The sequence below is a fragment of the Sphaerodactylus townsendi genome, linkage group LG01, assembly GCF_021028975.2.
Source record: "Sphaerodactylus townsendi isolate TG3544 linkage group LG01, MPM_Stown_v2.3, whole genome shotgun sequence".
Taxonomy (NCBI): domain Eukaryota; kingdom Metazoa; phylum Chordata; class Lepidosauria; order Squamata; family Sphaerodactylidae; genus Sphaerodactylus; species Sphaerodactylus townsendi.
The window spans coordinates 153333482-153358690 of NC_059425.1; the positions used below are offsets into that span (position 1 = coordinate 153333482).

General features: G+C 42.1%; 1 protein-coding gene across 5 annotated transcripts in view; it reads right to left on the reverse strand.

Moving 5' to 3' along the window:
* The window catches only part of ARHGEF10 (Rho guanine nucleotide exchange factor 10), a 119594-nt gene that overhangs the window by 65327 nt on the left and 29058 nt on the right, over positions 1–25209 (reverse strand). For 2 of the 5 annotated variants that reach the window (XM_048497652.1, XM_048497643.1), the window contains exons 6-16: positions 24210–24286; positions 20983–21039; positions 19781–19944; positions 17646–17762; positions 16528–16642; positions 10516–10619; positions 7094–7171; positions 6719–6898; positions 5493–5609; positions 1706–1798; positions 535–705 (exon numbers count right to left, since the gene is read on the reverse strand). In XM_048497652.1, the coding sequence (XP_048353609.1) occupies positions 535–705; positions 1706–1798; positions 5493–5609; positions 6719–6898; positions 7094–7171; positions 10516–10619; positions 16528–16642; positions 17646–17762; positions 19781–19944; positions 20983–21039; positions 24210–24286 (1273 nt within the window). The remainder of the gene's footprint in view (positions 1–534; positions 706–1705; positions 1799–5492; positions 5610–6718; positions 6899–7093; positions 7172–10515; positions 10620–16527; positions 16643–17645; positions 17763–19780; positions 19945–20982; positions 21040–24209; positions 24287–25209) is intronic. The other 3 variants (XM_048497679.1, XM_048497669.1, XM_048497661.1) reach the window with 2 other exon arrangements.

A 25209-nucleotide genomic window follows, 5' to 3' on the forward strand; every position in this document is an offset into this window, starting at 1 on the left:
ATGTTGCTTAAACTGGGGATCCCAGATTCTCCCTTCAAGGTGGATTTAAAAGGAGAATCTGGGCTCCCTAGTTTAAACCCCATTGAAAATGATGTTGTTTGGGGGTGGATTCCAACATCACTTGTTTAAACTAGGGAGCCCAGATTCTCCTTTTAAATCCACCTTAAAGGGAGAATCTGGGGTCCCCAGTTCAAATAACATTGAAAGTGATGCTGTTTCCCCCAATTTGGGGGACTGGATACAATACCATAAAATGTTTTCATAGCAGTAATAAAACATTTTGAAAGCATTTTGAAAATGTTTTCCAAAAATTATTTCTGCTGTGTGGCATGGCCCATTGCTGTGTTCAGATTTGTGAGTTGGGGGATGTTCTATAATGTGATGGTGACTTTGAAACAACCTTGTGGAAAAAATCACATTCATACAGCACAGAAAAACCAAAACTTTCCACACCATACAAGTGCAAAAACCTCTGCATTCCAATCCATTTTCTCAATGAAGGAACTAGGAGAGAGCAAACTGCACTGTTCCAACCTTGTTTAGATATCGCTCATTCATGGCCTTTGCGATCTGTTTTATTTCACAGCGCTGATCTGCATCCTTTTTCCTTTCATTCAGTTTCTCTGCCAGCATCTCCAGCTCTGTGAGAGCCATCTGCAGTGGCAGTCTGTCAGGGTGGCCTTTAATAGTGTTTTTTAACATATCCTAAAAAAAAAAGAAGAAAAAGAAAAAGCAGAACCTTCGTGAATTCGGGCTCAACACAGTCCAGGATGCTTTATCCTCTGCAATCAATCATAATGATCATCCCTGCTCTGCCCCATCAGTGTATCTGCAATCTATCAATGGAATCCATTTGACAGCACAACCTTCATTTAAAGCATAACAGAACAGGGACTTTCTTCACGATCACAGAATTTTATGGAACCTATCCAGAGGAGGGCAACCAAAATAGTAAAAGGTCTGGAATCCCTACCCTACAAAGAGAGACTTAGGGAGCTGGGGATGTTTAGTCTGGAGAAGCAAAGGTTGATGGGGGATGTGAAAGCTAAGTTTAAATATATGAAGGGATGTCATGTCGAAGTGGGAGCAAGCTTGTTTTCTGCTGCCTCAGAGACTAGAACACAGAGTAATGGATTCAAGGTGCAGGAAAAGAGATCTTTCTGACCGTAAGGGCTGTTCAACAGTGGAATTCACTGCCTCAGAGAGTGGTGGAGTCTCCTTCTTTGGAGGTTTTTAAGAGGCTGGATGAACATATGACAGGAGTGCTTTGATTGTTTGCATGGCAGGGGGTTGGACTTGCTGGCTCTTGTGGTCTCTTTCAACTCTATTATTCTATGATTCTATCCTTATGTGAAGATTGTCAAAAACCCCAAAGTGGGTCGGTTGTATTGTCACCTTTGTGTGGAGAGTTTTGATGGAACATTTGTTTTTGAACAAATGGTTTATATACCTCCTTGAGATAGTATTATTTATCTCCAATATTTATTCAGAATTGCCCGATGAAATATTCAGTGGTCTCAAATGAATAACCTTAACTCTATCTCAGTTTCCCATAGCCCACAATTAACATTTCAACCAATCTCTTTTTTTTTCTGGCCAGTACTTCTACAATACATTGCCAAAGCATATCAAAGATTTCACAGATATCTATCAGAGCAGAAGATCCAAGAGAGAAATCCCCCATACTGTTAACACCATGACTTGCCTGTAGCAAGAGGATGAATTGAGGAAAACGCTGTATGGGTTTCATCATTAAGCCGTAGAGTGTAATTCTATCAGGACTAGATTCTTGGCATAGCTGCAAAGAGGAAAGTATTAATTATTTCTTTGTTAGCCATACTGTAAGTACTGCTTGTGAGAAAATCAAAATGTTATGCTTTTAAAACTGGATCTGAACTGGAGATATATATTGGTCGTTTCCCCACTTCAGAATTAAAGTGGAGGCAGACCGGGCTCGTATGAACCAGGTGTTCTTGAGCGCGGGTTAATGTTCCCCACTCCAGTTTGTCCTTTCTGCTGCATTTTTTTAGAAGCAGCACTCCCCACGGCTCCGCTGTCTGCAGTGATTGGCAGGTCAGGTCTCTGCTACGATTGGTTGGAGTCCTGTTTTGGAGGCTGAACCTTTCTTTTTTAAAATTTTGCCTTCCAGGAATCAACGTTGAAATGTTCCCATATGCACACATCATCACAAAGCTGCCCAATGTGATTTCCCAGCTTTTGGTGCTGGCTTTTGATTGGCCAGCACGCTGCGGCGTGAAAATTTGCTGAACTTCCTGGTTGTTCATTTGTGGCTTCATGATAATGTGGGGACAGAAACTGTGGGGATTCATTGTGCTGTGTTTTGAATGAACCTAAATAACAGTGGGACCAATTAATCAGAATCCCGCTGCTTTCAGCCCAAACAAAAAAAACCTTGTCCTGGTAAAAAATCAGCCCCAACTCCTTCGTAGACTATTTTTTTCTTTAAAAAAAATTAGTCGTCCCTGGCAGGATTAGAACTCACAAGATTTCACATTGTGGCACAAGCAGACAGAACACTGCATTAGCTAGGTAAGCCACAGCAACTCTAGTGGCAGATATGGGTAGATACTAGGCTTTCATTGAGTGCTCCCTTTCATTGCTATGTAAATGACCCTATGTTGCAACATAGGGTCAAATACACAACGATCTCTTCTTCCTTATTGGGCAAAAGGCTACACATCACTAACAGGGACGGGAAACTCAAACCCCAAATTCACCCCCAGACTTCCCCGCTGCCCCGCACTCTGCGCGGGGTTTTCCTAAAGGTGCTCTTCCGTCCAAGATCTTAAATGACGCGCACTGAGGAGAAAGGAGAGCGGCAGAATTGGGGTGGCTGCGTTGTTGCCACTGGTGTAGTGGGGGGTGCAGCCGGACCCCAGGTTATTTGCTGCCAGTAACCCGCAACAAATGGTGAGTGGGGAAACGACCATTGTTCATGGACCAACACTGGTGAGAGGACTGTGAAGTCTTCACCATTAAAATAGCACAGTGTTTGTTCTGGGATGTCCTTAGTTCAAATTTTACCTGTGTCATGATACAAAAGGCACTTTTTTTACCAGTCTGTAGTCCCTGTCAGCAATATCAGGTGTTTAACAAAGTGATTTTGCGAGGATTACAGTAAAATAATGTATGTTACATACTCTGAATGCTGGAAAGTATCACAGTAGTAGTACAATGCATTTTTACAATGCATTTTTACTAGATACATAAAATTGGAAATGGAAGTTTGGCTATGCGTGTGCTCTCACAATGATCAAATGTGAAATATTACTTAAAACTTTGTCTTAGCAGAGCGCCAAAGAATACTGAATTTTAACTAATATAAAGTAAATTTGATTGATTTTGCAATGCTAGAAGTTGTAGGGTACACTAAACAAAACAGTCAATTACTGCAAGTGATGGAGCTTCTCTTATTACCAAAGACAGCTTAAACAAGTAGAACCCAAACAGACTAATTTTCCTTAAAAGGATGTTAATCTGTAGAGGTAAAGCAGAAGGTTCTCCCAGTGCATTACTACCATACTTCTGGGACATGAGATATCCTCAGGAAAATATGATTATAGTAGAGGTTTTGTTGAAGTGCGACTTAACAGAATATAAGATATCCCTGAGAGATAAGATCTTTGGGAGCAAAAAACAATATAAAAGTTATATTAATTTTTGCTCCCAAAGATGCGCTATGTCTTATTCTCAGGGGATGTCTTAGATTTCTGTATTCTGTTCGTCAGGCATGCTTCCAAACAAAAACTTTGCTATGTCTTACTTTTGGGGGATGCCTTATATTTTGCACTTCAGCAAAACCTCTACTATGTCTTATTTTCCAGGGATGTCTTATATTCGGGGAAACAGGGTATTAATCACAGTTACATCCTTCGAACTCCGCCCCACTGTCCAGCAGTCAAACCCCAGGAATATCTGGAACCAGACAACCTCTGCAGAGACAGGCTGGAGCTGAAGCAACAGACTGCAAGCCAAAGGTGCCAACTCAGATACTGACACAATTCTAGCAGGAGAACCACCTGTTGAAGTGGCACAACCCCTAGAGCAGTGGTGGCGAACCTATGGCATGGGTGCCAGAGGTGGCACTCAGAGCCCTCTCTGTGGGCACGCACAAACAGAGTCCCCCCCCCCTCACATCTAGGCTGGCCTGGGCCACTGGACTCTATTAGCATTAAACCTAAGACCTAGTTTTGGGGAAGCAGTGTAGGTAACCCTGTTAAACCCCACTGATTTTCATGTGAAGAACTAAAGTGCGCTCCTTTACCTGGGAGTAAACTCGGTTGCTGGCAATGGGGCTTGCTTCTGAGTAAAACCTCCCAGGATCGTGATTTACCCTTTGGAAGAGTTGCACGGTTGCTTCAAAGCAAAGCCACCGACTACCACCAAGCTTACTCCCGAGTAACATACACCTCGGAGCCAACCATTTTTTCTAAACTAAAACCTCAGTATTAAGGTTAAATTGCCATGTTGGCACTTTGTGATAATTAAGTGGGTTTTGGGTTGCAATCTGGGCACTCGGTCTCAAAAAGGTTCGCTATCACTGCCCTAGAGAATGTGATATCCCAGATATGACTGGAAATTGTGGCAAGGACACTTTGGTACACAACAGAAGAATCTGTTGAGCCCACTCTTCGTAATCAGTGAGTGGGCACAGAGTGTGTACAATTTACTTGTAATGAATGCATTTTTAGTGACATGCATAGTTACAGTATATATACATGCGTACATACACATACGGTACATGAATATTTTAAAAAAAGATATACTAACACATATGAACCCATTCCGTACTATTTTGGGCTTGTTCAGTGCAGAACAGATTAATTAGAGGTCACTGAAAGGATAAAGCATTCATATCAGCTAATCACAGTTGCTATGACAGTCCACCGAACTGAGCTGTGTACCAATTAACAAAACAGACCCATCAAATGAATGGCTCAACAACACAACACTCAGGAAATTCATGACAGGACCATGGATGTTTTCAGTCCCCAACTGGCCCCCAATTGAGAAAGCTGAAAACCCAGATAAGGATTTCCAGTCTGGTATATTTATTTACTTGTTTGATTTTTCTACCACTCTCCCTGTAGCTACCGTCTCAGAACGGTATCCAATGTGGATTTACAATAAATATATAAAATACAATATAAATACACTAGAATACAGTGTAATCAACCATGCTGCCTAAAGATAATCCCAGCAAGACTGGGCTAGTCAGTTCAGTGGAGATCACCAGGTCTCCAATCAACCAAACAGAAAGAAAAGGGACAAGAGAAAGGGAGGTCAGGTAAGGTGTATAAACATGGCCTCCGTTGTCAACTGTAGGCCTGGGGGAAAAGTCCTTTCTTACAGGCCCTGTGGAATTGTGATAAGAGGTATAGTTAAGCATCTAATCCAGTTAGATTCTTCCCTTTATTTAAAGACCCATTTTGTTCTTAACCGCTCAGACATTTTAACCTAAATGCACTCACCTTTAAAAACTCGAGGAAGGCAGGCTTTGTGGCACACGTCTTCTTAAGAATCCCTACTGCTGTGCTAAAATTGTTCACATATTCACTATACGCATCTAGTACCATGGATTTAGAAAACTGAAAGTACATAAAAATAATAGCATTAGAAATGTAGCTCCTCCATAGGAGCTAGTACTAGTCAGCATGGAATATCCAGCATGTCTATTTTAACACATATACAAAGAATGTTCACACTGTCCCTAAAAACAGCAGCAACAAATTACTGACTCTATTTGGGGTGCCCCCTGTTGGCTGGGACTTCTGCTCAGCCCTTCCTAGAAGCTGGAGCCTCCAGCTTCCTGCAAGTTTTGAAGGCCTCCAAAGTGAGGGAGGAGGACTCATTGATTTCCTCTCCCTCATGGCAACCTTGGGAAGCTTCCCAGTGTGACATGAACTGCCAGCCATCAATTTCCTCCTCAAGTCCTACCCACAGATCCCTAACCCACAGAGCCAACCAGGGCCTCTGGATCTGGGCCAAGCCCACCTTTCCTTGGCCCTAGAGGCTACCTGTGCTGCTTCTCCTGCCAAGACTCCCCTGGGGTCTGCCTTGCCAGCTTCCACAGAAGCCGAGACCCGCGACTGATTCCTCTCCACCTCCTCCAAAGTGAGTGTCTCTTGGAGTCAAGGGAAGCCAGTGTGTATTGTCCCTGGGATGCCTAGGGTCTGGGGAGGTGGCTCCAACCAGCCCAAGGCTGTCCCTGCCAAGCTCAGGGACAGGGAGTGTGGCTAGCTGGCCTGGGTGACTCAGGGCTTCCTGAGTGTTCTGAGGGCTGTGGTGGCAAGGCCAAGTAGGTCTGGGCAGTTCAAGGGCTTTCCAACCATTCCAGAGATTGTAGGGCTGAGGCTAAGCAGCTCCAAGTGGCTCATGGACTTTCTGACCATCTTGGAAACTGTGGAGGTGAGGCAAGGAAGCCCCAAGTGGCCCAAGGGCTTCCCGGCCATCCCAGAGATTGTGTGGGGGTGGGAAGGAGCAGCTTTGGATGGCATGGGAGTGTCCCAAGTGGAAGACCCTCACCTGTCTCAAGACATGATTAGAACTTTTGCAAAATGACAATCTGCACTTTGCACAGATCAGCTATATGTACTTTCCTCAGTTTGTCACAAATAGGATGATGCTCTACAATTCTTAAGGCTCTAAGGGTTCACATAACATTACTTCCACCCTCACCCAATGATTGATTACTTACTGATGCTACAAAAACATCTCCAATCATTTCAACAGAATCCCACTCAGAGACACGACTGGCCAGAGCTATTTGGAGCATCGAATGGCACTGAAGAATTTCTTTAATCCGATAGAAGACCATCCTTAGTTTTCTTTCACTCAATAATTTCGGTTCCATCTCTGAAAGCGGCTTCTCATATTGCTGGAGCAAAAGCAACAAATATTACTTAAATAATCATATCTAATGAAGGATGGTTTAAAGTCATGTTTATAGTGAAAAACAAATAAACAGGTATGAATAGATCAGAAAAGCAATGAGTTTCACTCTAGTTCTAATGAAATAACAACCGATCTGTGTCTGAGGTTTTTTTTTAAAAGGTAAAATGTATTTGCTTACCTCTAGAATCCTTTTGAGAGCATCCACATAATTCTTCTCACTGTCAACAACAGCACCTAAAATATATCTTCTCACAACCTGTTTGATAAAAAAAGTAACAAATATCACACTTTAACAACTACAATTAAGAGATACAACAGCACAAGGTGATGATGTTCACTGATGATGTTATGTGATTGGTTCAAAGACACTGGCAAATATAGAATTCATGTTCTGTGTCAGCAAGGACTGTTATAAGAAACACGCACTGAAGGCAACCCCTAGAAAGATAGCTTTTGTCCACGTTACTGATGCACACTCACAGGTACCTCTTCTTGAGTACCTTTAGGAGAAGGCTAACATAAAGTCAATTCACAGTTTAGGATGCATCACAATATCAATATGATTTTTTTTAAAAAAAAACCTTAAACACCATGTTTACGAATACGTTCAAGATAATTTATGCTCAAACTTTTACCTTCCTACTTTAAAGATGTGCTTGCAGTGCTTTTACTTATTTAGAAATATCTCTAAGAGAAAATATGAACGTAAGAAAGAGCCTGCTGGATCGATAGCTAGTTTTTCTCCTGAGTTTCTTGGCTTGCACCTATAGTCACCAAAGTTCACATCCAGCAGAAGTCTGCCTTCCATTATTGCACATTTTCATGGTTAACAAGACTTTAGTCTTGCTGATGCTTGAGGGGCAAGCAATTAAGGGAGGGAGGAAAGAATGGGGAGGCAGAGCCCCAATAACAGAGAGCAACCAAACACCTCGGCTGGAGAGAAACTTTATTGAAACAGCTGCTTTCAGAGCCTTGACACAGCCCGGGGCCTTAATCCCATTATCAAGCAACCCTACAGTCAGCAGATAAATATTAGGTGACTCCATCTGTCTGCTGATATCTCCCCTGTACCCTATGCCAGCCAGTCGGCTGGGCCAGGAGGGAGGACATCCAGGATGGCTTTTAAATGGCTTCCATATGGGCTCTGGTCACTCAGTGGTCCCTTTGCCACTCAAGATGAGGGTGTCCTTGACAGCCTCCGAGCTCAGCATGTCTCCCAAAGCACTCACCCCAAAATCCCTTAAAGGGATCCTTGAAGGGAAAGGGGCACGCAAGCTGCTCCCCCCTGCCAAAGAATCCAGCTCCATGCTGTTACTGTCATGCTTTGATGAATTATAGTGTGTTCTCTGAGCACTAAAACGAGCAAATGGTAACATCCAAATCCTAAAACAGAGGCTGGTAACAATCCAGTGTTCTTTTTTGTTGTTCATCAAAATATATGATCCCCTAAAATATCTGATGATGGGTGTGAACTCCATCTTTAGGCAGCATTCCCATTTATAGTTACAGGATGCTACAAACATGAGGTCACTTTATGGGACTAAAGTTTATTTAAACCAAGTACACTTCAAGTTAAGGACAGTGCAATTAACCTGAAAGAGAATACATGAATGTCAATGTGTCATTGTAAGAATGGGCTTCTATTGAACCAATGAATTCTTCCCAGTAAACTGCACAAAAGGAAAACTGAATGATTCATCTTACATCCTGCCATGTATTGTGTGGAAATAAAAACTTTGGATGTCTCATGCACTAACTCATGCAAAAATGACAGTCACTGTTCTCTGCTTTTTTCCCTGTGGAAGAGGGGAGACCACTGTGGAACACTATCACCCTGAAGGAAAGCTTGTGTCGCTCACTTCTGTGCCCTGAAATCAACAATTTATTTATTTATTTATTTTGAGTTTATACCGCCCTACCCCCGAAGGGCTCTGGGCGGTGAACAACAGTCTAAAACATACAATCAGATCGATTTAAAATAGATACAGCGTTTAAACATATAAAACAGCGTCAGCAACAAAATCCAATTTTAAAAACCTCCGCAAAGGAGGGGGGAGGGGTCCCATAGATGGTGGAGGGACCCTAAAACAAGAACTAGAGTAGACAATATTGCGACAATGAGTGGAAAAGACATCTGGAATCAGTCATTCAACAGATGATGCAACACTTCAAAGCTTTCAGAGAAAGGGCAACAAGTTGGTCCTTTCCCCTAAGCCTATCAATTAATTATTCAATAGTAATTTCAGTTCCCTTCTTCGCATGCCTTCCCATCTATAACACCATATGGTCTAACAGCTTTAATTCCTGAAAAGTCCAAAAGTTCACAAGCACTCCATCACATCTTAACAACTCAGCCTGGTGGCCATTACAACATACCGTAGCCTTGAGTTCACTGTGAAATAATTCTTTCTGCTGCCTGTCTAGTGTCCCCAAACAGTGGTTTCAAATTAACTAGCCCTCATTAAGCATTTTTTCACATTGCTTGGGATTTTTTGAGGGGCAAGAACTGGCACGACCATAATTTATCTTGTCATCTCCCTATAGAATAGCTAATGCTGTAACAGCTTGTACAAAGGCTGACTTCAATTTAAAATACAGATGTTTACTGCATACTGTGATTGGTTCCACAGGGGGCAACGATATGTTAATGTGTCTCTGACAAATGATAAAACAATGCCAGCGGTCAAAGGTTTGTTCCAATTACCATTGTAGGTTTATTTTTAGATGGAGAAAACAAGCCTTTCTGAACTAAAATAATGACAGGAGACGGGATGAATCATTAATCTAGAAAATCTAGCCTTGCACATTGAGCAGCTAAGCACACAGGTGGAGAGTTAAGCAAGAAACAGGCATCTTATTTCGCCCCCATGTGGTAAGGAGCCACACGTGCAGCTTTCAAACAAATATTTTTCCTAAGCATACGCTACCCCAGTTAGCCTGGTGGTGGAAAGCGCCATCAAGTCACAGCTGATTTATGACAATCCCATAGGGTTTTCCAGTACAGGCTTGTAAATAGTTGCTCCCTTGGCATTGAGTAGCAAGTAACGTCATCACCAGGGAACCAAAGAAGGAAGCGTTACAAAATACAGTTTCCTCTCTCTGAAGCCACAAAAGTGTAACACAGGTGTACGTGGGCAGTTACATGAACAAAAATATCACGTAAATAGATCCCATGCTCTTGGAGCCTAAGGAATTCTACAGGTAAAAGTTACTTATTCTGCCAATTTTACTTTTTACTGCCAGTTAAAAGTTTAGACTTTTACAGATCTGCAAAAAATAAACTAAAATAAAGGAAATAAGCCCGTCAAAATTTCTTAAGTGTATTAATTAACATGCCATCTGGAAAGAGTTGAACTATAATGAAGATGCAGATTTATATGATTATGTTAAGTTCAGTTGATCTGTGGGAATAAAAATCTTAGGGCATTTGAAACACTGTTTCAGTCAGCAATACTAAATAAAATTTGGGTTTTGTTTCAAAGTTGAATGTGATTTTTTAAAAGACTGCACGTTAGAAATACACAACCAAAGTACAAATGGCTCATAGCGTGTCTGTCAAATAAATGAGCTTTTACATTCAACAGTATCTAACGGACAAACCTGTTGCTGTGATAAACCATCAGGCATTGGAGTCATGATTGCCTCTGGGTGCATGCAGTCTACATCAATAAATAGTCCTTCTTCCAGAGAAGATGATCTGTGGTCTAGAAATAATTTAACATGCTTGAATTTCAGTGTTAATTCACATATCTGAAATGATGTTCTTAAATTACATGACGAGCATGCTGTGGAAGTCAATTGCAACAGGGAAAAACTGGCAGCTACGGATATATTTGTGGCTACTTTCAACTTTGGGTTTGAGGTACAGTTCAAAAGTTGCAAAAGCATGTAGCTTTGCAAGAAACAATACTTGGAAGCAGTGGCGGAGTGGCAAGGGGATGGGGGATGTATTGTGCACCGGGCGCACACCTAGGGGCCCCAGAAACGCCTCTGGCTCCCTCCCCTCTTTCCTCTCTATGCCCCCGGGCCTCAGAAGCCTCTTTATCTTCTTCTCATTTGTTCTTTCTAGTATTTCAGGCTGAAAAAGCAAGCCTATTACAGTTCAGGTTAAAACTGCCTGAGGAATTATTAGTTCCCAGGAGACCTTGGGGCTCACAAGGTCTCCTGGGAAGTATAGTTTCTCAGGCAGTTTTTAGCCTGAACTGTGAAGAGGCCTCTTTTTTCAGCCTAAAAAAGCACTAGAAAAAGAAAAGGAACTAAGGTAAACGTGGGAAGGGGCGGGGGGGGCGCCACAGGGGGGCCATGGGGGTGGAAAAAACACACTGCGCACTGGGCGCAGTTTGGCCCAGCTACCCCTCTGCTTGGAAGTGTGTAGCAGAGACTTCACAGCTGGATCCAATGAACTCCAAATGCTTCTGTGTTGGCAGGGAAGATCTTTCCCACTCTCCTCCTTCCTCGCAACTTCTTTTGACTGTTGAAAAGCTGGTAGTGGGTGGGTCTTGTGAACAAAATGCCATTTGTCATAGGGGAATGCAGCCAGAAGTTGCCCCCAGCTCCCTCTTTTGCCTGTAGTTCCTCCGATATAAGAAAAATGAGTCAGTGTAGCTGCCCATACCCCATGGAATTTTGTTCAAGGATCCCCTAATCTCCAGCACCAGCTTTTCAGGAGCCAAAAGCAACTGCTGGGAAAGATAAATCTGTATTCACAGGTGCCTTTACAATCATACCTCACAGGAACTAACACAAAGCATAATTAAGCATCTACCCATCATTACTATTTTCTAGGACAGTGGTGGTGAACCTATGGCACTCCAGATGTTCATGGACTACAATTCCCATCAGCCCCTGCCAGCATGGCCAATTGGATATGGTGGCAGGGGCTGATGGGAATTGTAGTTCATGAACATCTGGAGTGCCATAGGTTCACCACCACGGTTCTAGGACATGTCCCCCAAACATTTCTTAACAACACACAAATACATACTCATGACAAGCACATCTTCTGCATGACATGAGAACTGGACCCAACATTCTACATAGTATGCTTTTACGATTGAGAAATCAACAAGTACACACTTCATAGTATGTACTCATTTTGACCAAGTAGTGGAAAAAGGTGGCCCACATGTAGCTTTCAACTAGGTACAGATCTCTTGTGTAGTCAGTCATATTAACATTGAGTACTCTTTGTGAAGGACCCTGATGAAGTATGTGTTTTAAAAAGCTACCTGCATTCTGATTAAATTTCTGAAATTATGATTCATCAGCAAAAATATATGACCATCTACAAACAAAAGTCAAGCTCAGTGACTTTGTAATAAACAAGTCAAACATTATCCAGTTGGTAAAGGTTAAATAATTCCTATTAGTGTCTGAAAATACATTTGTTCACTGGAATGTTCATTTATCTTCATGTCTGGAAAACACCCAGCCATACACTTTCATTGACATAAAAATGCATGACATAATACATAGTGGGAATTTAAGATATTAAATGACAAAAGTGAGAATGGCCCATTTTTACAATAACAAATGTAAAAATAGCACAATTTATCTCCCATTCTTATCATGATGCAACTTTATGGCTTCTTGCAGAAATCTGGCCACTCTCTCATTTAATTCAAGATTGGAGTTATTCAAAAGAAATCTCAATTTAGCAAAATCAGGAAGTTCTGTCCTATGTACTAGAATAGGGCTTATTCTAGTATTCTAGGACAGTGGTGGCAAACCTTTGGATCTCAAGGTGAAAAGGACAATAAAGTAGAGCATGCTGGATAGTTTCAATGCAGTCCACCTGACAGGGGCAATGCCTTTCAGAGTATGCTACATTTTGGCATCTTCCATGAAGAACTACAGATGGCATAAGCTAGCCAATCTATTGATTTGGATTCTGGAGATGGAAAATATAGTTGGCGATTTGACCTATTTTGGATGGGATCCCCAATCCCAAAGGGGAACAGGCCTTATTGGCTACACTATTAAATTTTTTGGTTCAGTCCCCAAAAGTATACATTTTATTGTTTTATAAGCCTCAGACACTGAAAGTGAATCCATGGATAAACCAAGGGATCTAATTTTTTCTTCAATTGAGGTTCAGTAGTTAGAGAGATTAGATTCTGAGAGCATTTGGTAAATAAGGCTAAGGGGATCGAGATTATGATGTAATGTTTAGATGCATGGAAAGCAGCCCAACTGCCCACTATTGCGCCCCCCCCCCAGGCCAGCTGCTTCCCACTCTGCATGCCATCCCCCCCGTAGGGTGTAGCAAGGGTGAAAAACGCCCGGTGCAAGGGTGAAAAACGCCTGGTGCATCCTCTGTCCCATCCCGCCTGGAAAGCCTTCGCCATGCCCGGACCGCCCTGAAACGCCCACACACACACCCCACAGGGTCGCAAGGATGGTACATCACACACCCCCTGGCCCCCTTGGAGCTATGCCTCTGCCCCCCGTCAGCCTGCAGGCAGGCAGGCAGGCAGGCAGGCAGGCAGGCAGGCAGGCAGGCAGGCAGGCAGGCAGGCAGGCAGGCAGGCAGGCAGGCAGGCAGGCAGGCAGGCAGGCAGGCAGGCAGGCAGGCAGGCAGGCAGGCAGGCAGGCTGGAAACAGCCAACATCCTAGCTGGCCGAAGTGAAGGCAGACTACAGAGCTGTAGGAGACTACAGAGGAAGTGCTGCTTTGAAGCACCTCCAAGAGGAACTAGCTGCTCTGGCAGGGTGGCTGGGCACTGTTTGGAGAGCCCCCCTGGCTGCCCTTGGAGTGCAAAGGTGAGTCACCTTTCCAGACAGGGACAAAGCCCAGGAGAATGCTGGGGCGGAGGTTTAAAAAGAGGAGTTACAAAAAATGCCAGAGCTCAGGGGACATGGCCCAGAACCTGTTTGGGAGCATTTCAGACTGCATCTTCCCAGCTTAGCCCTAGGCAGTGTTTTCCAAGGTAGTCCAAGAAAGCAGGATTGGGCTGAGGCGGTTCTCCCTCCCTACCAGGAAGCGCCCCCGGGCAAGCCCCATTGCACTGGTAAAGTTTGGTCATTGAGGTTTTTGTGCCAGCTCCCATAGGAACTCGAAAGACACTTGGAGCTGGTAGGGTGCTGCTGCTTTTTGCAACTGAAGACCCTTGAAGACTCCACTGAAACACTTGCTGACCTAAGGGGAGGGGATGCTGGGTACAGGTAGTCTTTAACTGGGCTTAGAGGGGTGGGGGGATGGGTTCAGATGTTGAACTCCATTGTAATCAGTGTGCACCTTTTTTCCTCCTCTCCCTTTCTCCCAGTAAGCCACAAACCTAGCAACACCTCAGCCTGTTGACTCAGCTTGAGGGTTTATGTGACAATTTGAATCTTAAAGGCCCTAAGCTGGAAGTGGCTCTAATTGTGAGCAAACTGAGGCATTTTCATTCAAATCATGACCCACACAAGCACCAGCTGGGCTTCTGGGGCTACCACCACAATTCCTGGGCTCATGGCTGAGAAGTGTGGGTAAGCAGCAGGAGCTGCTGCAGCCACTACCACGACAAGGAGGAGGAAAAGCACGGGACAGCTGCGCCTGGTGAGTGAAAGCTTAGAGCAGTGATGGTGAACCTTTGGCACTCCATATGTTATGGACTACAATTCCCATCAGTCCCTGCCAGCATGGCCAATTGGCCATGCTGGTAGGGGCTGATGGGAATTGTAGTCCATAACATCTGGAGTGCCAAAGGTTCACCACCACGGACCTAGAGTGTGTTGGAGGGGCACCGGGGGAGGGGGCGTCAGCAGCCTCATCACAGGAGGGCACAGTTTCACTGCTTGCCCTGGGTGCTATTTACTGTAGGTGTGCTCCTGCCTGTGGTCTCCATCTTCTGTTTTCTTGCTGACCAGCCAAGAGGGTGTGAGCCTACCCTGCAAGTACAGTGGAAAGGAATGATGTTCACTAACCCCAAGAGCCTCTTTCGACATTGCGGGCCGAGGCGTGGCCGGTCCCGCTCAGGTTACCTAACCTCAGTAATTGAAATAACACCAGACAACATTTTGTGTGGGTAAGAAAATTGGCCATAGCTGAAGAATTTATTGACAGAAAGCAGTAGAAAGTAAATGGCGCAGCATGGAGGGGGGCTGTCCCCCAGAGTCATCTGATTCCTCCAGACTGCCAGCTGGAGGAATATACTGCAGCGGAGAGATTAAAGTGAGGCATACCAGACCGGTGATCTGCCCATGACGGGTGCCTCCCTCCAACCCTCGCTAGGGGTGCAAGCACCTTAGTCCACCGTGGGGCGTCCCAACCATCGGCTTGCTCCACCCCTACCTCTTAAGGAGGTGTAATAACAGGGGAGCTCTTCCAGCTCCCCCTTTCAGCAGATCACCCCCCCCCCGCATGCGCAACCCGCAATCCGGCTATGACAATGAATTTAAGCCAAAACAGAAAACTGAGTTAAAGGGCTCAGGTAGGTGGGTCACGATCGGCGTCCCGGACGGAGTGGGCCCTGGACCATGAGACGGGGCCTTATGTAGGCCCTGCCTGGCCCACAATGATGATGTGCTCCCCCAGGTCTCACGAGAGCATGCTATCCAATCAGGGCCCGGACCTTGCGCATGCACGAGACAGGGGCCGAGGCTGCCCGGCCTTCGCACATGTGTGAGCCGGGACCTGAAGCCGCCCCTTCTGCCCACGACTGGGCAGAAGGCCTTCGCTGGGGCTCCCACCCCTCCACAATGGCGGCTGTGTCTTAGGGGTAGCCGCACTTTATTTTTTACTAGAATAGGCCTTAGCCCTTTGACCCAGGATTACTGTCTGTGTCACATTAGAACCATTAGTACTACTTTAATGGAAGCCAGTAAAATGCATACATGCCTTGAGAATAAAATTTATATCACAAGGTATCTTTCCATCCACTCAGAGAAATACTTTTGTTGGATTTAAGGGCTGTTACCTTCCTTACAGATAGACTGAAATGTATACACAACATTTTCAGTTTTTTTTCCTAGCACAGATGTTATCTGGACCAGCATTTTCCTGTTCTGGAAATTGTAAATATAATGTTCTATTTTACGGTTTAAAATAAACCTATTTTACATTTATAATCCATTTTCTTAAATGTCTTCCTGCTATGCAAATGACCGATTCATGACTGATACAGAGACCCAGTGATGCAAAACTGAAACATAGGTGGGCATAGGTCAATTCCACTTGCATAAGATCTTTTGTAGCACCTAGTGATTTCCTCTTTTTATGTGCAGGGTGCACAAATTAGCTCCACACAATTTTGTGCAAGCAGAAGCACAAGAAGGGACATAGTTTGACTTAGCGCAAGTCGTACTACAATCTCTGTTCTGTGCTTCCACCTGTGTAACAGCTCCAGGACAAGTGGGAATTCTGCACTGTATCCAACCTGAACACTATATATTTTTTGCAAAATATGATTCTAAGGATAGCGTAGGGTTGTTTCTGATCCTAGTCAACCCTCAACAGCCATCTGAAAACTTTACACTACTGATCAATTTCCCATCGTAAATGTTGTAACTGCATTGAAGATGTATAGAATCTGTGAGGCGTTAAATATGCATGGCCTGTAATATAGCTAGCAATTTCTGACCATTGATATAGTTGTTAGTGTCTATGAAAACAAAAATGATAACTATATACCTTGACCAATAAATGACTTTGTTTTGATGAATGATCGACCTTTCTTCACCGCAGCTTTAGTTTTTTCAAGACCATCTTTGGTGCCTTCTCTAGCTGCCCTCATTAGCTTTTGCATCTGCAAAATAGTAATAAACACATTCTACAAGGTTAGTGAATAACAATAGCAGCATCAAATGGATTTAGAAGTGCCCTAACAGACACTACATGCTTTCTTGAAAAGAATAATGTCAAGTGGCGGAGGCCAAGGACAACATTTCGCACTATGCATTCATCATTTACTTTAACATCCAACCTTTTGTCCTTCATTTTTTCCCCAAAATAAAGCTTCTGCAAATGCAAATATTGTGAGTCACCCCATAGCAGGCCAACTTGGCTCAAAGGCTGTAATTATTTGGCCCGCAAAACAACTGCATTACTGCGTATGTTCTCCAGTGATGAACTCTTAAAATAAAGGCAAGGGAATGATCCTGACCCACCCAAACAAAAAGCAGACAATCTGCCCATATGGAAACATCCACACACAAATGAGGAGATGGATCTGGAGGAAAGGAAGACTGGGTTGTCCCCTGATTTTTGTTTGCATCCTTGCACAGTTTTAAAAACCATCCTGCCTAGCCTGGCCCTCTCCTTCTATTCAGTATGGCTTTTTCCTAACTGTGCTCTGCTAGTACAGAACAGTGTCAATGCTACAAAGGAATTATAACCATATCACCAGTTTCACATTATTATATCAGAATGCGTCTGAGCTGAAAGATGAGAAAGCTACTTTATTCATATCACCTCAAAATTTAAACGAATGAAGACTGATCTTTCAACAGAGACTTTCCCCAAACAGATTTAGCCATGAAGATACATTTAGACAGATCACACTGCAACATCAAAGTTAGAAATCACTTTTTCTGTTTAATTTTCAACGCATTAAACGAAGTGAAACAAAGAGATGCTGGCTCACACAAAAGTCCTTGACAATGTTCTTTTCAGGCCAATGGTCAAATACAATATGAATACATACTGTCCAGTTTTCCCCCACCAGTCTTGTTTACTGAAACACATATTCATTGTGCTTGAAGAACAATCATTTTTAACATTTATCTTGTTACAAAAATCAGCTACGCTACCTTCAGCTCATGTTTTTGCCTTAGTTGCTGAATCTCTACTGCTCCCACCGTGTTTGCCATCAAATCTCTCATCTTTTTTTCATAGTGCTCCTTTAAACGGGTTAGGTCATGAGAAAGCTATAGCCAACAAAAAGATACAATCTTAAACTTTACACTGAATTCTTAAGCCGTAGCATGCATGATGGTGGCCAGATAAGAAAAGGGTTTGCAACAACCAGTAAAGCTGATAATTATCTGCGGTTTCTATTAAAACTACATGGGGGAATTTGGTTCATTCACAGGCAACAGCGGTGCTCCAAAAGATAAAACGTAGGAAGTTCTGCTCATCTGAATAAACACAACCTTGCTAAGTTATATATACACCATCATTGTAAAACTTGTGTGAATAACATATAGCAAATGCTGCACTTCTCTCAACATATTTTTATGATCTTAAACATGCAATTTAAACTATACAAAACAATATTATGCAAGTCCACTTTGGAGATATTTCCAGCTGCTATAAATCAAACTAATCCATTATCATCTGCCTGTTTTAGCTTGCTGTGATTTAAGAGAGAATGAATCACATTTGGCTGTCTAAGAGATCGACCTAAAAGAGTAATTATAAGGGAAGCATAGTGACAAATTCAAACCAGTTTACAGATTTTTGAAATCTAGGCCAGGGACCGGGGGGGGGGGGGGGGCCTTGGGTTTAAACCCCTCTCATTACATGTCCGGCTTGCTTGAAACAATGCATGGAATGGAAAAGCCGGAAAGCCCTCCGTCACCGAACCCACCCCATAAAAAATTGATACCTACATCACTGATCTAGGCTCGGAAGAAAAACTTGCATGTCTTAAAAGTCACACGTGTGTTGCTATTAATGAAATTTCAGCAAATAAAAAAGTTAATCACTATATTGTAAAACTTCATTTATTTGTGTTTATAAACTACTATAGGCTTGAGGGATTTGGTCACTTTTCCTAAACTGGCTTTTTGTCTTGCCCTTTAAATTATAAGCAGAGGATTCACAAGGCTCACAGGTGGGGGTTCTCCTTCTTCCCCTTTTTATTTCTTACCTGCTCTCAGGTTCCCACTTCCCCTCCCCACAGAGGGCCATGAAAATTTAGTGGGGGGTATCTTGCCTGCTTCTCCCCTTACTCTGCCTTCCTTCCCACTGCTTTGTCTGCATGCCAGCCTGCCCCCTGCTGATCTGCCCCCAACCCAGCACACTCATTCCACCTGTTGTCTTGTAGATGGAATTGGTGGGTTTTTGGAGAGGAAGGGGAGTGGTGTGGCTCTGCCTTTTCTATTCCCCCTCTCTACCTCCACCTTTCTGGGTCAAATTACAGCACCGTAGTTCCCTCCATCTCCCTTGGAAAGCCAACAGAAGTATAATATCGGCATAACCATGGAAAACATTTCTCTGTTAAAGCAACCCTTCTTTTTTAACTTTTTGGATTTCTCCACAAACCTTGGGGCTTGGACCAATCCTTTGATTTAAAGATCAACAGTGAAGGTCATGCTGAGAATTAGATATAACAAGTGGGGGACCTGCAAGCTCTTGAGGGGGCATCTCATTACCCCCTCTATACTTCTTTGTAACTATTTCTTCTTTCCTTCTGGCAGCCCCCCATAGCCTCTCCTCTTTTCCTGGTTCCTTATCTTCTTCCTACCCACCCACATACCTTTAGCCACTGTGTCATACAGTGGATGATAAAAATAAATTGGTTGGTAAAACAAAGTGCGGGAGGGGTGGGGGAAAGGAAATATGATAGCTAACAAACCCAGAAAATCTTTGTTCGTCACAGAGGAATGAGGGACCTTTTCCAGGGTGGGGAGGGGATGTTGCCTCTCAGTCTATTCCCTTCCCTCCCCTCCCTCCATGGTTCTGTTTTACAGAAACCAAGTTTGGAAATGCTTAGCAATACTGTTGTAATTCTGACAGGTAGGTGGGGATTCTTTCAATAAAGCTACAGGTGTTGTTTCTATTAATTTTGACAGCTTTAATCCGCTGATATACAGATTTTTCTGTGCACCTGGGATTTCCTTCATGTTTGCAGAGAAATCTTTCCTGGACATCATAACGCTTAGGGAACTACGGTGCTTGGAAGACTGATAAACTAGAAGAATGTGGCTGTGAATTTACATACTTGTCTTCTGTGGTTGCCACGCAGAAAGGAACTGGGCATTCCATTTTTGCACTCTGAGTCACTTTGTTCTTCATAGCTTTCAAACTCACTAGAACTCCATCCATAGTCTAGAGAGCTATTTCCACCTTCATCACCATTCTCAACGTCATCGTAAATCATCTCCTCTGTATGCATTAATTCACAAAATATTATTTTTAAAGCTATGAAAAATATCAGATATATTACCAATAGAGCCTCAATACTAGTAAAGAACATTAACATGTTTATTGTCCACAGCTTTTCTACCTCAGATTACTCCCAGGTGGCTTTCTCCCCCAACAACTATTGTTAGTTAAGAATCAAATATTATTTGGGGATGCAACATGAAATCATTTTAGACATCACAAGTCTATTTAGCCTCAGTAATATATCTGCATGTATTTTGGTGATGCACATGAATGGACCTACCATTTCCAAACATACCATTACCAATGAAGTTATTGGCTGAATTACTTAGCAAATGTGAAGTGCAATCCTAAGCAGAGTGACACCACTGAATTCAAGTGGACTTAGAAGGGTATAACTTTGCTTAGGATTGTACTGGTAGCCTTCTGGCGTTTGCTAGTCAAGGAAAATGTATTGTCAATGTCTTTAATAGTTGGATTCAACTGGCTGTTGTGGGTTTTCTGAGCTGCGTCGCTGTGGTGCAGTAGTCTTAGCTCCTAACATTTTGCCTGCATCTGTGGCTGGCATCTTCAGAGGCATGTCCGCGTTAAGATATCTTTTGCTCTGTGGCTCTGTAACATGCCTTGAAGATGCCAGTGACAGATGTGGGCGAACATAAGGAGCTAAAACCACCATACCATAACCATACCATAACCACACCAAAACAAACTGTGTAGGTAAACTTTCTATTTTGATTAATTGAAAGAGTAGGAATGAGGGATTTGAATTTCCCCAGACTGTTTGGATTTGATGTCAGAAGATTATTCACTTGCAATTGCTGTACATAACTTTTTAAAACAAATACACAATACCTATGGCAAGATATTTATTCATTATTCATAATTGTCTACAGTGTAATTTCAAGTCATTTAAAGACAAACGGAAAACATTAGCAGATGGGCCAATTTTAGAGACACATTATTTTTATAGTATGAATTAATCCACCTGTCAATACTTAATTGGTGCAACTCTTTTGCTTCTTCACAACAAGCTCCTACCTGGCTCAGAGTCTGAATTTTCTCTTGGTACATCATCATATATTACTTCATCTGCATCTCAAAACAAAACAAAACAGATTATTAGCAAACTCTTTAAAATACTGACCTGAAATAAGCATCAAATATACAATCAAATTAAAGTTAAATAGAAATATCAACAATAATATGCATCATATAAATGTGTGCTTTCTCCGCTACATGGGGAATATAATAAATTCTTTTTTTAATTTTAATTTTGCCATCAAGTTGCAACTGATTAATGGCAACCAGGTAGGTTTTTAAGACAAGTGGCAATCAGAGTAGTGAGCAGTCCTGTTATTCCTAGGCAGTCTCCCATCCAAATACTAACCACAGCTAAGCTTGCCAAGATCTGATGAGTTCAGACTAGCCTGGGTTATCCAAGTCAGGGCAATCAATTCCATTACTATTTTATAGTTTCACGTTCACTGGATGATAGAGGAAAGGATTAAGCAGAACAAATCCTTTAGCACTCAAGAAGAGCCCTACAAGGTCAGACCATTGGTATATCTAGTCCAGCCACCTGTCTCACACTGTGGACAACCAATTCCTCTGGAGGTCTAACAACAGGGCACAGAGGTCAACACTTTCCCTAATGTTACCTCCTAGCATTAATATTCAGAGGTTTACTGCCTCCCAATGTGGAAGTTCCCTTTAATCATCATGGTGGTAGCTACTGATAGACTTATCCTGTATAATATTCGCAAATTCATCTTTGTCTGTGGCTATCACTACATCTTCTGACAGTGAATTCTATATTTTAATCACTTGTTGAGTAAAGAAATATTTCTTTTTGGTCATCTAAAATGTATTGCCCATCAAGTATTTTGGGAGAGGTTCTTTCTGTCCACTCTAACCTGTACATAATTTTATGGACTTCAATCATGTCTACCCGCTGCATCATTTCCTTTCTAAACCGAAATGGCCCAGACTCTTCAGACTGCCCTCCCAGGAAAAGTGCTCCAAACCCTTAAGTATCTTGCTGAAGCTTTTTTGTACTTTTTCCAGCTCTGCAATATCTTTTTTGAACAGCAATCAAAGCTTCCAAACGAAGCCACAACAAAGATATGCGCGGGGTCATTACAGTAACTTCCAGTTCATCTCCTGACTATCCCCACCATGGAGCTTGCTTTTTCACTGCTGTCATACATTCAGCTGACATTTTCATTGAGCCATCTGCTACAACCCCAAGGTCTCTTATAACTGTGCAGTCTCAGAAAGGTTAGACCTCAATTGTGTGTACTTATCTTCGGGACTTTTTTTTTGGTCCCAGTGTGCATCACTGTCAAAAACCTGACCCGGTCTTTGGGTGGTAGCAATGCTGAGCCCTGGGCCCTGAACCAGTACTCAAAACTTGGGAGTACAATTCGAAATGGACCCAGGATTTTATTTATTGGGACTGTATGATAATAAAGAATTGTTACCGCATAAAAAATTAATAACCTATCTTATTGCAGCAGCGAGAATGATTATAGCAAAAAAAAAAAATGGAAATCCACTGAAATACCAAACTTGGAAGACTGGTTAGAGAAAATTTACATATTTATGGACATGGACTATATTTCATTATCATTACAGGCAGAGGATACAGAGAAGAGGGAAGAGGAGTGGAAACCATTGAAAAATTATTTTAACTTGAAATATAATGTATTAAAATGAGACTAATTAACTACCCATATGTTATTATTTTCCACTGTAAATTGTAAAATGACAACATATTAATTTTGGAAAGGGAAGTTTTCTAAATATCAAATAATGGATACCAAACTTCCAAACGGGGAAGTAAGATTTTTTAATTATGTTATAGATAATGTCATTGTATAGTGTCAGGTGATTTTTTCGTTTCTTTTCCTTTGTTATTGATGTTTTGTATGTCGGAGCATGTAAGTAGATGGACGTACTGTTGATGAAGTGACATTTATATGGATATAATTATTAATTCTAATAAACTTTATTATTATTTTTAAAAAACTCAAAAGACAAAAAAAATTATATTTAAAAGAATAGTTGTAATGCAGAAAATTAAAAGGCATACAGCGGACACAAAATCAGATTATGTACTGGCCTGAACCTTCTGGAAACAAGCTTACTCTTCCCCCCTCCCTTAAAAACTGAAACTTGTTCAATTAAAATACCAGTTTGCATCTGAAAGAAAATAATGTGGATGATCTTAGACCAGCTAATTGGAGTAAGGTCCTCTGATCTCCAAATACCAACACCAGCAGTTTGAGCTATGTGGAATGGTGAGAAAGGAGAAATGGTTTTTGTTAGGCCTTTCAGCATTCAAAATGGAGTCTCTCTGGACGATAATCACATTACATTTATCTACACTGAACTTAATTTGCCACACTGTTGCCCACTCACCCAATTTGTGGAGATTCTGTAGCTTTTCACAGTTGCCCCTGGTTGTCACCATCCTGAATAATTTTGTGTCATCTGCAAACTTGGCCACTACACTGCTAACTCTCAGTTCTGTAAAGTCATATAGATTTCCCCTCAGGATGCTTTGTTCCTCTATATGCCTAATAATTTTATCCTGGATTACAATTTTTACTAATTTGCTTGGGACAGATATTCGGTGGACTGGTCTGTAATTTCCTGGCTCCTCACTGGACCCTTTTTAAAAAGCCAGTATAAAATTTGAAACTCTTCAGTACTCAGTACGGTGGCTGATTTTAGAGAAAAGTTGCATACTCTGGTTAGCAGGTCAACAATTTCACACTTGAGTTCCCTAAGATAAAAAAAAAGCCAAATAGAATCTGACATCAGGAGGATCTGGGTTACTTGCCCACAATGACGGAATAAATAATAAAACATTTAAAAATTAGAAAATGTGGGAATGTTGCTTAGGAATCTAAGCTGATGAGTAACTACCCTATCCTTATAGGAAGGATACTGAATCTAGCTTGAATGAAGAAATCAGTTTCTTATGTGTCCAAGAATCCATAAAAAAGAATGAATTCACCCCAAATTAAATCAAGAAGTTGTGCTTTAGTGGTATAGTTCTAAGGTGGACTCCATGACATCTCTAATTCAAGAATCACAGAAAGCAGCTGTTGAGGGAAAACCTTTTTCAGGAAACTGGACATATCATTCTGACTGCAGCCCGTCAGAGCAGACAATATTAAACTAAAAAAGAAACAGTCCACAGATTTATTCTCAACTATGAGCCCAGATTCAATAACTTATTTAGAATCACCAATACTTACTCTCCATCCACTCAGTGGCAGGACTGGCAGCCCATTTGACTAAGGCATTGACATGTTTATTCTCCTGATTCTCCTCACTTGAAAAGAAAATGTAAAAGATTATTTATTATTTGTGTATGCTTGACATAATATAGACTATAAATATATTTGTTTTAAAAATCTATCTCTCCCCTTCTGAACTAGCAGGGAACTAGAATGCAGAATTCACAAATTCTGCTCATTACAAGCCCTTCAGTTAGGTGCAAATGACATAAACATTGTATGGTGTCTCAGCTTGGTGTAGTGGTTAAGAGCAAGTGGATCCAGGTTTGATTCCCCACTCCTCCACCTGAGTGGCAGAGGCTTATCTGGTGAACCAGATGCGTTTCCACACTTCTACACTCCTGCTGGGTGACCTTGGGTATGTTTCTGGAATTCAATCTCACCAAATGGTGACAACATAAACTTAGTTTGTTACTCCACTTCAGTTATAAACCTCACCAAAGAAGGGATCCAATTCACAATTTCCTCCCACTGTTATCTGAATTGCTCTGGTTTGTGGTTGGAGGAAATGGCTGATAACAGACCAGCTATATGAGAGGTGGGTAGGCAGTTTCCGCCAGTGTATACAGAGGTCTACACCCCAAAGAAATTCACTCAAAAACTAGAATGAAGGATTACAATTTTACAGAGGAATTAAAAGTAATAAAAATACACACTCAGGTTGCAAACACACACATAGGCTGATCACAGACAAGGTGTTTGCTATATGGTGAAGGTGAATGTCAACATGGCAAGATTTCTTGTACGGATGCATTTTCCTTAGCCCCGCTTTCACTTTCCACACTCTCTGTGGCAGGCGAATCCACTTATATAATGATTTTACTTTTGCTTTGCTGCCATAGCAGGACAGATGTGCCAGTATCATTGTACACTTGCAGTAATGTTTTCTTATAGACACATGCACTTTTAGAATGCAACAAAGGCATCACAGATACCAATGGAATAATGTTTGGTTCTT